The sequence below is a fragment of the Lycorma delicatula genome, chromosome 1 (assembly GCF_047948215.1).
Source record: "Lycorma delicatula isolate Av1 chromosome 1, ASM4794821v1, whole genome shotgun sequence".
NCBI lineage: Eukaryota > Metazoa > Arthropoda > Insecta > Hemiptera > Fulgoridae > Lycorma > Lycorma delicatula.
Window position 1 is genome coordinate 19,964,076 of NC_134455.1, and position 13,189 is coordinate 19,977,264.

The 13,189-nt window shown below is 28.3% G+C and overlaps 1 protein-coding gene across 1 annotated transcript in view; it reads right to left on the reverse strand.

Annotated features, from left to right (window-relative positions):
- Positions 1-12,255, reverse strand: part of LOC142334284 (homeobox protein Nkx-3.2-like) — a 34,025-nt gene extending 21,770 nt beyond the window's left edge. The window contains exon 1 of the mRNA XM_075382241.1: positions 12,069-12,255. Within this exon, the coding sequence (XP_075238356.1) occupies positions 12,069-12,255 (187 nt within the window). The remainder of the gene's footprint in view (positions 1-12,068) is intronic.
- Positions 12,256-13,189: the final 934 nt, after the last annotated feature.

The window sequence follows — 13,189 nt, forward strand, 5'->3', positions numbered from 1 at the left end:
ATCTTTTTAAGAGGATTCAGTTCCATCAGATTAAAAGTATTTCTAAACCTGTGTCACGTATGGAAGTTTTCATTTACCGGGGTCATTTAGTAATTTAATTTTTTCTGCTCTATTAAATAATAATGTAAATGAATTTTGTTTTTTATTTATATTTCAGAATGAACTTTTCCATAAGAATGCCGTTTACGAAAAAAATATAATTTGTGCTTTTTAATTTCAGTACAGGGTTGAATGTATATAATTATTGAATGTGATATGTTGTGATACATCAGTTTAGCGCATTCGTCATAAATCGTTTTCTTTTGTTACTAGCTAGACTAAAAAAATAAAAATAAAATAAAAACACACCGAAATTGTCATTAGCTCTAATTACTTTTACTTTTACATCAGCCTCTACTCTTATTTTTAAATTTATTGACTAAAAACAATTTATAATCTTTCTATCCATACCTGATGCTCTATTTATTCAATTGTTAAAAGTAGAAGGATGTAATAAATTGTTTTCTTAATGCATAATTCCCCACATTATGCCATCAACAACAACAATCCTCTTCTATCTTTTATTTTAGTTGTATATGTGGTAAAGAATTTTGTTATTTGGGAAGTAGAATTACTAAAGATGAACGAAGCAGGAGCGATATAAAATGCCGAATAGCACAAGCGAAACGAGCCTTAAATAAGAAATATAATTTGTTTACATAAAATATTAATTTAAATGTCAGGAAAAGATTTTTGAAAGTATATGTTTGGAGTGTCGCTTTATATGGAAGTGAAACTTGGACAATCGGAGTATCTGAGAAGAAAAGATTAGAAGCTTTTGAAATGCGGTGCTATAGGAGAATGTTAAAAATCAGATGGATGGATAAAGTGACAAATGAAGAGGTATTGCGCGAAATAGATGAAGAAAGAAGCATTTGGAAAAATATATTTAAAATAAGAGACAGACTTATAGGCCACATACTAAGGCATCCTGGAATAGTCGCTTTGATATTGGAAGGACAGGTAGAAGGAAAAGATTGTGTAGGCAGGCTACGTTTGAAATATGTAAAACAAATTGTTAGGGATGTAGGATGTAGAGGGTATACTGAAATGAAACGACTAGCACTAGATAGGGAATCTTGGAGAGCTGCAGCAAACCAGTCAAATGACTGAAGACAAAAAAAAAATACGTTGTAAAACTACTTTACTTTTTTTTTACACAAAACTATATTTTTATCCATGGATCGTGAGTTTTGATGTATGTTGATTTGTAATTATTTTTGAAAATGATATCCTCTTTAAATGGTTATTATTTTAAAGAAAACCAACAAGTTACATACGAAAAAGTAAATAAATAACAGCCACTAGAAATATACAACATTTCATGACAAGCAAGTGGCTTGAAAAATATTTCTTTATTTTTCGCTATTTTTGAGATATTAAAAAAACACTTATGAAGCCGCCTGCTGGTTTCCCTCGCATTTTTAGTCTCACCCCACCTTTATAACTTGAATTAGTCACTTAAGCAACTCTTAATACTTCCCAGATTTCATTTTTAGATAATCAGATATGGTCAAACATGACACAAGAAAAAACATTCAAACGATCAGAGTTACCAGAATCAATGATTGAAAAGAATTAAAAATTATAATTTTCATTAAATTCTTCAACAAAGCTATAAATGCTTATTATAAAACCAAATAATTTGATTTGATTTTTTTTTTAAATTAGATCAAAACTTTATGTCCCGTAAACGAAAATTACATGAAGGGAAAATGAAGGGAAAACAAGGAAAGCGTTGAAGAAAGATAGAAATGACAACGGATATAAGAATGGAAACAAGTTACTGGCAAATGAAAAGAGAAGCTCAGGATCGAGAAAATTGGAAAAATGTCCCGTTGAAACCTATCGCGAGGCAGATCCATCAAAAAGAAGAAAAAATGTAAAATTATTATCTCGAAAAAATTAATTAATCTAAGTCCTATAGATCATTTAAAATTAAACCTCATTAAGAACAGTATCTCTTTATGATGAACTAATCGTTTAATTTTCATAGGTCAGTGATGAAAGTTCAAACTAATTTAATCTCAGCCCAATTCTGAAAGCAAACTTTTTATTTTGATGTAGATAATCAAGCAAAAAAATATTCAATACCGAGAATTAGTAGTCTATAGACCTATTACTGTATAACTTTTGTTAACGACAGAAAAACACGTTGAAAATTACGGTCGCTTCTATAAAACAAATGAAACAGACGTTCAGACGAGATATATTTACTATGGATCAATATTTAATTCAGTTACAACTACAGAAGTAAATAATGGAAAACGTATAAATAACCAATAATCATTTTATAGAGCTTATCCATTCATAAAAGTTTGATTTTTAATGGGCCACCCTGCAGACGGGTTTGTTTGTGGAAGTTGGCAGTGTTTACAGATCAGACAACGAGCTATATATCGAGAGGATGTGGCGGGGAAGCATCTGCTGATGTCGGTTGAGTTGATTAGAGTACTTGATGATGCACCAAAGCTCACTGGCCTAGTGTTTACATAAACACTTCAGCCTCTGTTATGAGCTCCCTCGCTAAATGGGTTTTCCCTTAACGCATCTGACAGTGATGCGACCTGGTACACTTCCAACTCTCTTCGTCTCTTCTCAAAATCTATTCTTTTTTACAGGAAGACGTGTAAGTAAAGCGATGACTTATAATTACTATATACTGTCTATTCTGTTATGACAAGTTGTCCGATTAAAATAATGAACCCATCGGTTAAATTTAAATAAATCTCTTCAATCCACAACTGATGCTATGCTGTAATACATTAGTAACGAAAATATTTTAAATAAAATATAGTCTACAGTTTACGATCGCATCGATATTAACGATAGAAATGTACCGAACTTAAAAGGTAGCTTACTACAAACGATGAGAAAAATTACATTCTTAAGCTTTTATATCTTTAAAGTCTGAATAAATAAATTATTGATAGATTAACTGACAAACATGTAACATTTTTTTAGAGTCGGCTAAATTATAAAATAAATTTTTACTTGAATTATCTTATTGAAACATAATACAAAGGATTAAACTGATATAGTTAAAATTACCTAATTTTATCTAAATATTTTTAATTTAGTTAAGTAACTACACTAAATAGTCATCGGGTTTTGGCTCCTTTAACTTATAGTTGGGATCAAATTATGAAGTAGGAATATACAATCGAGTCTCTTTGTCATCGGCTAGACATAACATAAAACAAAACCAATTCAACATATGCAGATTTATAGTAACAACTACTAAAACGACTATAAATGGAAAAATTTTGTGTCCAAACATTTTTTTAATTCCTTAAGGAATAATCGGATTTTTTTAACAACGAAATATTTTTATAGGAATTACGTGGTTTTACTTTTTAGAATGAAATAATTCCACTATTTTTGTTTCAAAATAAAGTAGAATAAAAATTCGTTGTACAATAATAATAAAAAAAACAAAAAACTAATTAATGTTACAGTAAATTTACCGAAATTGAAGCAGTTTCTTTGTTTTCAATGTATTTGTTTGTAATTCCATACAGAATTAGACTAAATTAACTAAATTCCCATGAAGCCCCAAGAGTCTCGGCTGCAGTTTTGAGTTCAGTCAAACATACAAGTGAAGTCCTTTTAAGCTTTTTGTGGAAAAGGAGTTCGATCTTCATCTTCTTAGGGAAAATATTTTTTATCGTCCCACCAACAATTTTATAAAAATAATGTAATTTTCATTGCGACTTTCAGTGAAACTTTCGATTTAACTTGGCAACTTTCGGTGGTAACCTTGGCTAATATGGTCTTCAATGACAGTAAAAGAATTGGAAATCGGTCGTTGAAGGACAAGTTAATATAAATTCTTTGTTATCTTTGTGCTGAGAAGCCTATTTTGTTCTATTTTTAAAAGGTTCCAAGCAAAGGTCAAAGTTTGGTAACAAATTTTGTACTCTGGACAAACAAGTCCAGATTTCAGTATACTGCAATTGTCAAAAAAAAAGATATTATCACTAAAAAAGATAAATTTTAAGCGTTAAAATGCACTCTTAAATTCCGGATAAAAATACACTACTATATCTAATAAATTGTTTTGATTTAAAATAATAATAGTAAATTTAACGGTTACATACACAAATGTACACGCAATTTAATTCTTCAACATTAGATATTATCATTACAGTTTTATTTTCTTATTTTTTGGTTTATGAAATTACACAGAAATTTGTGAGTGGAATATGGAATTTTATAGCGAACGAAAAATTCCACGTCCTACCGGGATTCGAACCTGGGGCCTCCGTATGAAAGGCCAAAACGCTACTCCTCTACCATGGAGATAAGGAAACATTTTAACAAAATTAAACTTTTCAGATTGTAAAACTGTAAAAATGTAATAAAGCTCTCTAGTTACTCAGAGATTTATATAATTATACTCATACAACCTTGTTTTATTTAAATAATTTAAAAATAAATTCATTACAAATCATATATCCATTCGTTTGACAGTAAGAACGATCAAAATATATTGGATTATCCTATGCATTTAACATATAAAATTTTATAAAAATAATAATTTTATAGCAATAGTTTTATTGGAACAAAACAGCACATTATAAAAATATGTACTATTGGTGAGCAATAAGTGAATGGTTAAATATAAACCGGGAGAACTATTTACAACCAAACAAATAGTTCATTTCACGGCGGCTACAGATGAAATAATGAGAAATAAATGAAAAATTTGTAGGAAGACTCACATTTATATATCAAATATATGAAAGAAAAATTTAAACAAAGGTAAGAAACGCTTTTCTTTAGTTTGTATTCACAAGCTTCAAATTACATATTTATGCATTTAATGAACTAATTATCTTTACAATATCAGAACACAGGATAAGTAAGAGTTGAAGATAAATTGTACAACAACAGACTTAAGAAATTTTAAATCGAGTATCTATATATAATGTTTAAGCAAAAAATATTTATAAATATTTTAATGTGTAACATCAAGACGCAAAATAAGCTGGCCTATTTGGCTGACCAGAATACAATAAATCTTGAGGAGCACTTCAGTACTTCTACCGCTACTGGTGGTGTTGTGCTCTTCAACATCAAAACCAGCTCGCCTGTTTTACTCAAGTGTTCTTCCCCGGCATGCTCTTTATGTAACATCGTTTGAATACTGCTTTATTTTAAAGTAAACGAATTATTTCTGCATTTAGATTCCGGCAATCTGTGCTTAATAATTTTCAGCCTTTTATTACACTTAAAAATACTATCAGACAATTAACTGAACGTATCTTTGTTAATTGTTTAGCTTATTAGAAAAATAAAATAACACAGAAAGAAGTACTTTTAGGCTTAGGTATGATAAACAAATGATTAATTATATATATATTTTTTTATTTCACAAAAATAACGAAATACAATATTTTAATGCTACAAACTAAACTTGTGGAGAACACATTTGTCACAGCAGTCTTATAAGAATGAAACGTTATGTAATGGAGACGAGTAAGCACACAAAACTAAATTTATTTTTAGAAGGTTTTGTTTTGGCCAGCATGGATATATATAGCTAAGCCTATACAAAAGTAGTAATAATAAAAAAACTACAGCAGAATCATTTTTACTAATCTTGTGTGAAATTATTATTTTTTTTTCTTCAGTCATTTGACTGGTTTGATGCAGCTCTCCAAGATTCCCTATCTAGTGTCAGTCGTTTCATTTCAGTATACCCACTACATCCTACATCCCTATCAATTTGTTTTACATATTCCAACCGTGGCCTGCCTACACAATTTTTCCGTTCTAGCTGTCCTTCCAATATTAAAGCGACTATTCCAGGATGCCTTAGTATGTGGCCTATAAGTCTGTCTCTTCTTTTAACTATATTTTCCCAAATGATTCTTTCTTCATCTATTTGCCGCAATACCTCTTCATTTGTCACTTTATTTACCCATCTGATTTTTAACATTCTCCTATAGCACCGCATTTCAAAAGCTTCTAATCTTTTCTTCTCAGATACTCCGATCGTCCAAGTTTCACTTCCATATAAAGCGATACTCCAAACATACACTTTCAAAAATCTTTTCCTGACCTTTAAATTAATTTTTGATGTAAACAAATTATATTTCTTACTGAAGGCTCGTTTAGCTTGTGCTATTCGGCATTTTATATCGCTCCTGCTTCGTCCATCTTTAGTAATTCTTCTTCCCAAATAACAAAATTCTTCTACCTCCATAATCTTTTCTCCTCCTATTTTCACATTCAGCGGTCCATCTTTGTTATTTCTACTACATTTCATTACTTTTGTTTTGTTCTTGTTTATTTTCATGCGATAGTTCTTGGTAGGACTTCGTCTATGCCGTTCATTGTTTCTTCTAAATCCTTTTTACTCTCGGCTAGAATTACTTTATCATCGGCAAATCGTAGCATCTTTATCTTTTCACCTTGTACTGTTACTCCGAATCTAAATTGTTCTTTAACATCATTAACTGCTAGTTCCATGTAAAGATTAAAAAGTAACGGTGACAGGAAACATCCAAGTCGGACTCCCTTTCTTATTACGGCTTCTTTCTTATGTTTTTCAATTGTTACTGTTGCTGTTTGGTTCCGATACATGTTAGCAATTGTTCTTCTATCTCTGTATTTGAACCCTAATTTTTTTAAAATGCTGAACCTTTTATTCCAGTCTACGTTATCGAATGCCTTTTCTATGTCTATAAACGCCAAGTATGTTGGTTTGTTTTTCTTTAATCTTCCTTCTACTATTAATCTGACGCCTAAAATTGCTTCCCTTGTCTGGTAATAGCTACATATTTTAACTGTAGGAAAAATATGTATCAAAAAATTTCTACTAAAATAAATAAATAAAAATATCATACATACAGAACGTGTTTGTAATGTTCAAAAAAATTGTATTTTATTCATTGAACGGCATGACGAAAAGTGATAACACTTTAAAATTATTATGTTTAACAAACTATCAATTTGAAGTGATAGAAATGGTTGTTACAATCAGAGCTATAATAACTCGAAAGAGAATCGCTTGTAGTTTTAAAGTTTTCACTTTGATTTCGACAGGAAAATACCATAACTCTTTCAAATAGTTGTAATGAATAAAAATATAAGAAAAGAATGTAATTAAAGTGACAGAATTGAATAGTACCCTAATAATTAAGTAATAAAAACAACAAAAATAATAATAATAGTATTATTATTAACAGGTACAAATAATTGAAAATATTCATGCTTGAAATAATAATAACCAAGAATTTAAAACATAAACCACGAGTATAAAAATATGTTATCTATGTTTCTTTTTATTGAAGATTTCTATAAAAAAAAAAAAACTTTTAACAGTAATAAAAAATTACCTTATTTGTTTTTAAACTCAAGATAAGCACTAAATTAAATTAATGCAATCTGGCAAGTTTCTGTAATAATGAACGTGTAGTTTAAGTCTTCTTTTTTTTTTTTAATTTTATGTCACGCATAATATTTTTAGTTCACCGTACATAAAATTTTGCTCTATATCCAAGGAATTAGGATTTGCGTAACTGTATTGACACATTTATAGTTTACAGTCGCTAAAAGAAAGAAATCTTTAATTACCAAATTGTGTTATTAGACTCCAGTCAAATACACACGTAAATTTACAATTGCTGCGATTAACTAATTAAAATAAGAAAGAAAAAACCATGTCAATCCGTCGCGCTAAAACTTAAACATACTAAAATGAATTACTACATCAGGCTATTTTAATATGTTTATAAAAAAAAATCTGATGTGGACACCACATGACTTCCTTGTACGCCTATTTACTATGTACGTTTAATTTTACTAGCATTGATCAGCAGAAAAAGTTAGTTGTTAAGTAGTGAGAAACCTATACTAATAATTAAGCTGGAATGAAGCCAGTAAAACGAATTTAAAATAAACAATTTATTTAAATGTAATTTTTTATAACTTTTCTGAATGAATAAAATAGCATAAAACGCAGTTAAGTTTTTAAAATTACTTAACTATTATAAATAGTAAATTAAGATAAAATTAAACATTGTGGATGATTCACATACAGATGATTTTTTTTGTTGATGTTCTTAAAAGAATTAAATATTTTAAAAGTGAAATATTTGTTTGATATCTTTTTTTAATTAGTAATTTTATATCACATTGAACTTGAACATATACTATACTTCTACATCAAACCATTTTTTTAAACATTGGTACTACAGGATTAAAATTATGTAATAAATAACATCAACATAAGTAAGAATTATTATAAAAATCTATACATGTTTTTTTTACATTTTTTACATTTTTTTTTTTATTTCTGGGTGAAAAACGCCTGGGCGTTATCATTGTCCGGAATTTTATTAATAAAACGGTAAAATAACTTCAAAATCATAAAGTTTATAAGGTGCAAAAGTAATATTAATCATATAATAAAAATTTATTAAAACAAGAAGGCAAAATAAAACTCAAAACCAATACCACAGACGAAGTCGTTAAAATATAAAAGTTAAAATAATCGAATAAAGAAACTATATAAAACTTATCTAATTCCGATGGGTTGTGCAAAAGGTCTCCTTCCCGGATAGTAAAATTAAATACATAGAACCAAAAAAATCAAAATTGAAAGTAAAGGTTAAAAATTATTAAAAAAACTCTTCTAGCATAAAAATATATATGATAATATTAAATTTTTTGTAGTAACCTGGTACTATGCAAAAAGAGAAACAGATATAATTGATATACTGATTATAATACTTATAAGAAAGGATTTATCCGTGTAACTGATCAGAATTTTTAGCAAAATAGTGGTACTTAAAACAATATTTTGATCTTCCACGTTATTACCATTCTCTGATAATATTGAATTGATGTTACACGTTTAGATTAATCACTGTACTGTACTGTACTGTGACTTCGGTCAACACTGCAGCTACTTGAAAAGTAGGCGCGATGATTGATTTTAGGATTAAAAATCTCCGCATATTTTAATTAATTAAAATATATTCTTTGTGTTTCATGAACCGAATTGGGGTAAAAATACTGAACCTTATCATCCAGAATGAGATGAAAAATTTAGAAAATAATTATTTGTAATTTTCTTTTTTTGGAAAACTCAGTGTAAGTTTAGTATTGCGTATACGTAAGCATCATCAAAAGTAACCGAGATGTTCAGTTACAAAAATATAATTCGGCAAAAGAAAGTTAATATCAATTCAATATTTGTAATTTTTGACACTGTATTCGGAGAATGTTTAATCCACAAAAATTACTTAAGTAATATGTACGCTGCAATCTACTGAACTAGTTAATCATAATGAACTCCTCTCCAAGTGACTAATGAGATGAGGATGATGTGTGTCTCATGTAAATGAGGTTTAATCTTGTACAGATTCAGGCTAACCATTCCTGAGACGTGCGGTTAATTGAATCCCAACTACCAAAGGCGTCTCGGCCTTTCATCCGGAGGTCCGGGGATCAAATCTCGGTCAGGCATGGCATTTTCACACGCTAAAAAAATTGTCATTCATCTCATCCTCTGAAGCAATACCTAAAGGTGCTCCAAGAGGTTAAAATATAAACAACCACCAAAGTACACCGGTATCCACTGTCTAGTATTCAAATCCGTATAAAAGCAACTAAATTTTACTAGGAATTAATTTTATTACTTATTTGAATTTCAGAAACCTCGGATTCGAAATCAACTGTTAAACAACTGATTTGCGACAAGTTAACCGTCAGACCAACCCGGCAGGCTTGATTTATAAAATGTTGGGAGAAAACAATAAATAAAATTTAACACTAAATTATAATCAATTTTCCACATAAATACTTTATTAACCTTACATTTAACCGCTTCAACGTTTACCCTAACATTTTATGCACTTTTAATTTTACTATTACACAAGCTTCATTCAGGTAAATTATACAATTTTATTAAGAAATATTAGTAAGTTAATGAAACTATAGTAATTACTTTTAACTTACGAAAGAACTGCAAAAATTTATAGCATTAATCGACATAGAAACAATGAAATCCTACATTCACTAGAATGAACCCTCTCAAACAAGGATTTTGAGTTTTATGTAGTAAAATTCCATTACTTATAAGAAAGAAAGTACGAATATAACTAAGCACAATTTTTTCGCAAAATGGATCTCAAAATAGTATTTTGATTTTCCATGTTATCATTCTTCTATGAGAATATTTAAATTTGTATATTAACCAGTATATCTCTGTTTACAGCCATAATTGACATATCCAACGGACTGGGACTTAACATTTAAAATGTTATATATACAGATTTCCGGATTATGTTATGTTATATATACAGATTATTATAATAATTAGAATATAACAGGTAATCAAATAACTCTTAATGTCATTTTTTAAGAGAATTTTGACCTAAAACATATGAAATTAAGCTCTGCAGCTCTGTGAAAATCTACTATATAAAGCAACTAGTTATAAAAATGTTATAATTGCACCTTCTTGCAGAGATACTAATATTTCTTAAGGTTATGTTCTTTAAATATCACAAATTTTCAAAATAGTATTTAATTTCTTCTTAAAAAAAATTAATTATGTAATTAGGTGGTCCGACCTTTTCTTCTTTTGTGTTTTAAAGTTTTTTTCTCAGTAGTGGTGAAGTAATTCATAAAAATCCGTGTAATATACCGGTTATAAATTTATAAAAATTTCAATTCACAGCTTAAACTTCACTGTATTGTACTTTGCAAACGAATATAAACATTTTTTAAATATTAAATTCAATCGTTTAAAAGTAAAAGTAGTTGTTTGGTGTATAGTTAATCAGATGGTTTAAATACAAATTTTTTTGAACTTTTTATAATTAATTAGCATATTTTACATTTAATGACACAAATAATGAAAAATATAGGTAATTATCAAATATGAAAATTGACATTATCAACGTGTTCAATTACCACAAACGTCAATCCCGCTTGAAATAAGAGTATTTATTACCGATAAAGGTTTGGTTACAGACAACAAATACACGATACTGTAAAGAATAGAATAAGTTTGTTGTAATAGCAAATTAAAGAAAAATATGTTGAATAATTATTATTTATTTACATCATTTTTTCAAACTTTTTAAGTACTGTTTATGTTTGGCACATATTTGTTTCAGTTAGTAAAATGATTGTGAAACCAAACTTGTGCCTCCTGTTTTTTTTTGTTTTTTTTTTTTTTATTCTGGTTGCTGTTAGAAATAAGTGGTCACAGGGGTGTAGAATAAGGCTAGTAACCAGGCAGGTAGTGTAAAAACTAAAGATAAATTGATTTCAATGGTTACTTTTAATTTTGATCTTTTTTTTAATTTAACTTGGAATAGTATTTCGTTAATGAAAAATAGTATACTAATTTTACAAATTAGAATGACATATTAATTTAGTACAGCACGGTAGAAATTACAATAATATAAAAGGAATTCATATTTTAATAACAGTAATGGCGGAAAGTTATTTTCTTACTCTGTTTAATATTTTATTTATCATAATATAAATAAAAATGTTTATTAAATACGTAAATTGTCACAAAATTTTAATCATAATTTTATTGTTAGAAGTAAATGTTTTTTAAAAAAAATAACGAACTGATATCTCTGATTCACAACTTATTATTTCATAAGCTACATTATTTGATAAGGTACATATAAACATACATTTAAAAAAATAATTTCATTTAAATTAACAAGTTAAAAATCTGAACTTTTTATTTTTGTAACTTTCGTTCTTCTCAAAATTGAACGTTAATTTATGAAATACAAATAAAATATTTAAACAGAATTTTAAGAAAAATAATTTTATTTTAGTAAAAGTAATTTATAAAAAATTAATGTAAATATTTCACGAAAGTTGGATCTTACCAAATAAAATTCGATTTATGTTGGTTTTAGTTAACCAATAAAAAAGATAATAAAAGTATTAATTTAATTAAATGTTAACTTATGTTTATCAATGAAAAATACAATTATTATAAATAATTTTTTTTAGTAAAAAACATAATAAAAAATTAAAACAGAAGTTTAATTTACCTGGATGGCATAACTTAGAAGAGGATGGTTTCCTGGACATATCAAGTGCATGTTCTTGAAGAGGTGGACCCCGTGCTTGCAGGATATCTGCTATCGAAAATGGTGTTACACCAGTCGTTTGCCTCTGAGAGCCACGTGAAGACTTTTGACGAGACGCAAGTATTTCTTCCATACTCTTATTTTTACACGACAATTACTAAAAATCGCTCATATTCTCATGAACAAATATATTTTTTAAATAATGTTTATTTTTTTATAATTCATGTTAGCATTATTTATAACCATCAATATTATGAAAATACGTTATTTATGTGAGAAATATCGGAAACAAATTCATAATAATTAAATCAATTTTAATTAAAATATTCTTTTATTACTTAGAAATACGTATTTATATTATTTTATTGTCCTCCTAAAAAAAAAAGAAACGGGAAAGTTCAGAAATATACTTCTTATATAGATTTTAATATATTAACACATTAACACCAAATCTGTAAGATTTTAAGACGGAAAAAATTCTGAATAAAAACCATAAGCGAATCACAAATAGGTGATATTGAGTTTTACTTTGAACAACGTTTAATTTTTAAACACAGAGATTAAGATGACATAAAGTAATAATCGATTAATACAAATAATATTACAAAATATTTATCTTTAAAAAAATATTATTACACGAATCGGAATTAGCACTTAATTAGATAAACAGAGATGAAGTAATATTTATGAATTACAAGGGTTTTGAGCCGTTTAACACTGAGCGCCGAGTTTTGAGGAGTGATTTAAAAGGAGAAGATATAAAGAGTAGTGCGCCGTACTCGGGGTGACACGAACCAATCAGAATCTATTTCGCCGTCCCTCCTGCCACCATCGTTCCTTTTTCATCCAATCATCGTTAGGGCCGTTTATTGCTTCTAATTCACGACTCGCAGACAAAGTGTACCTTGTGCTCATCGGATTCAAAACTCTTATCATAATTACGCGCTGCTTCGTTCTGTTCCGAATGAATGAATGTTTTACTGACTTCCTGTTACAAATCTAACGGATGTTGACAACATTTCTGTGTTAGTAACAGAACACTGCTTAGTTTTAAAAACATATCGCCA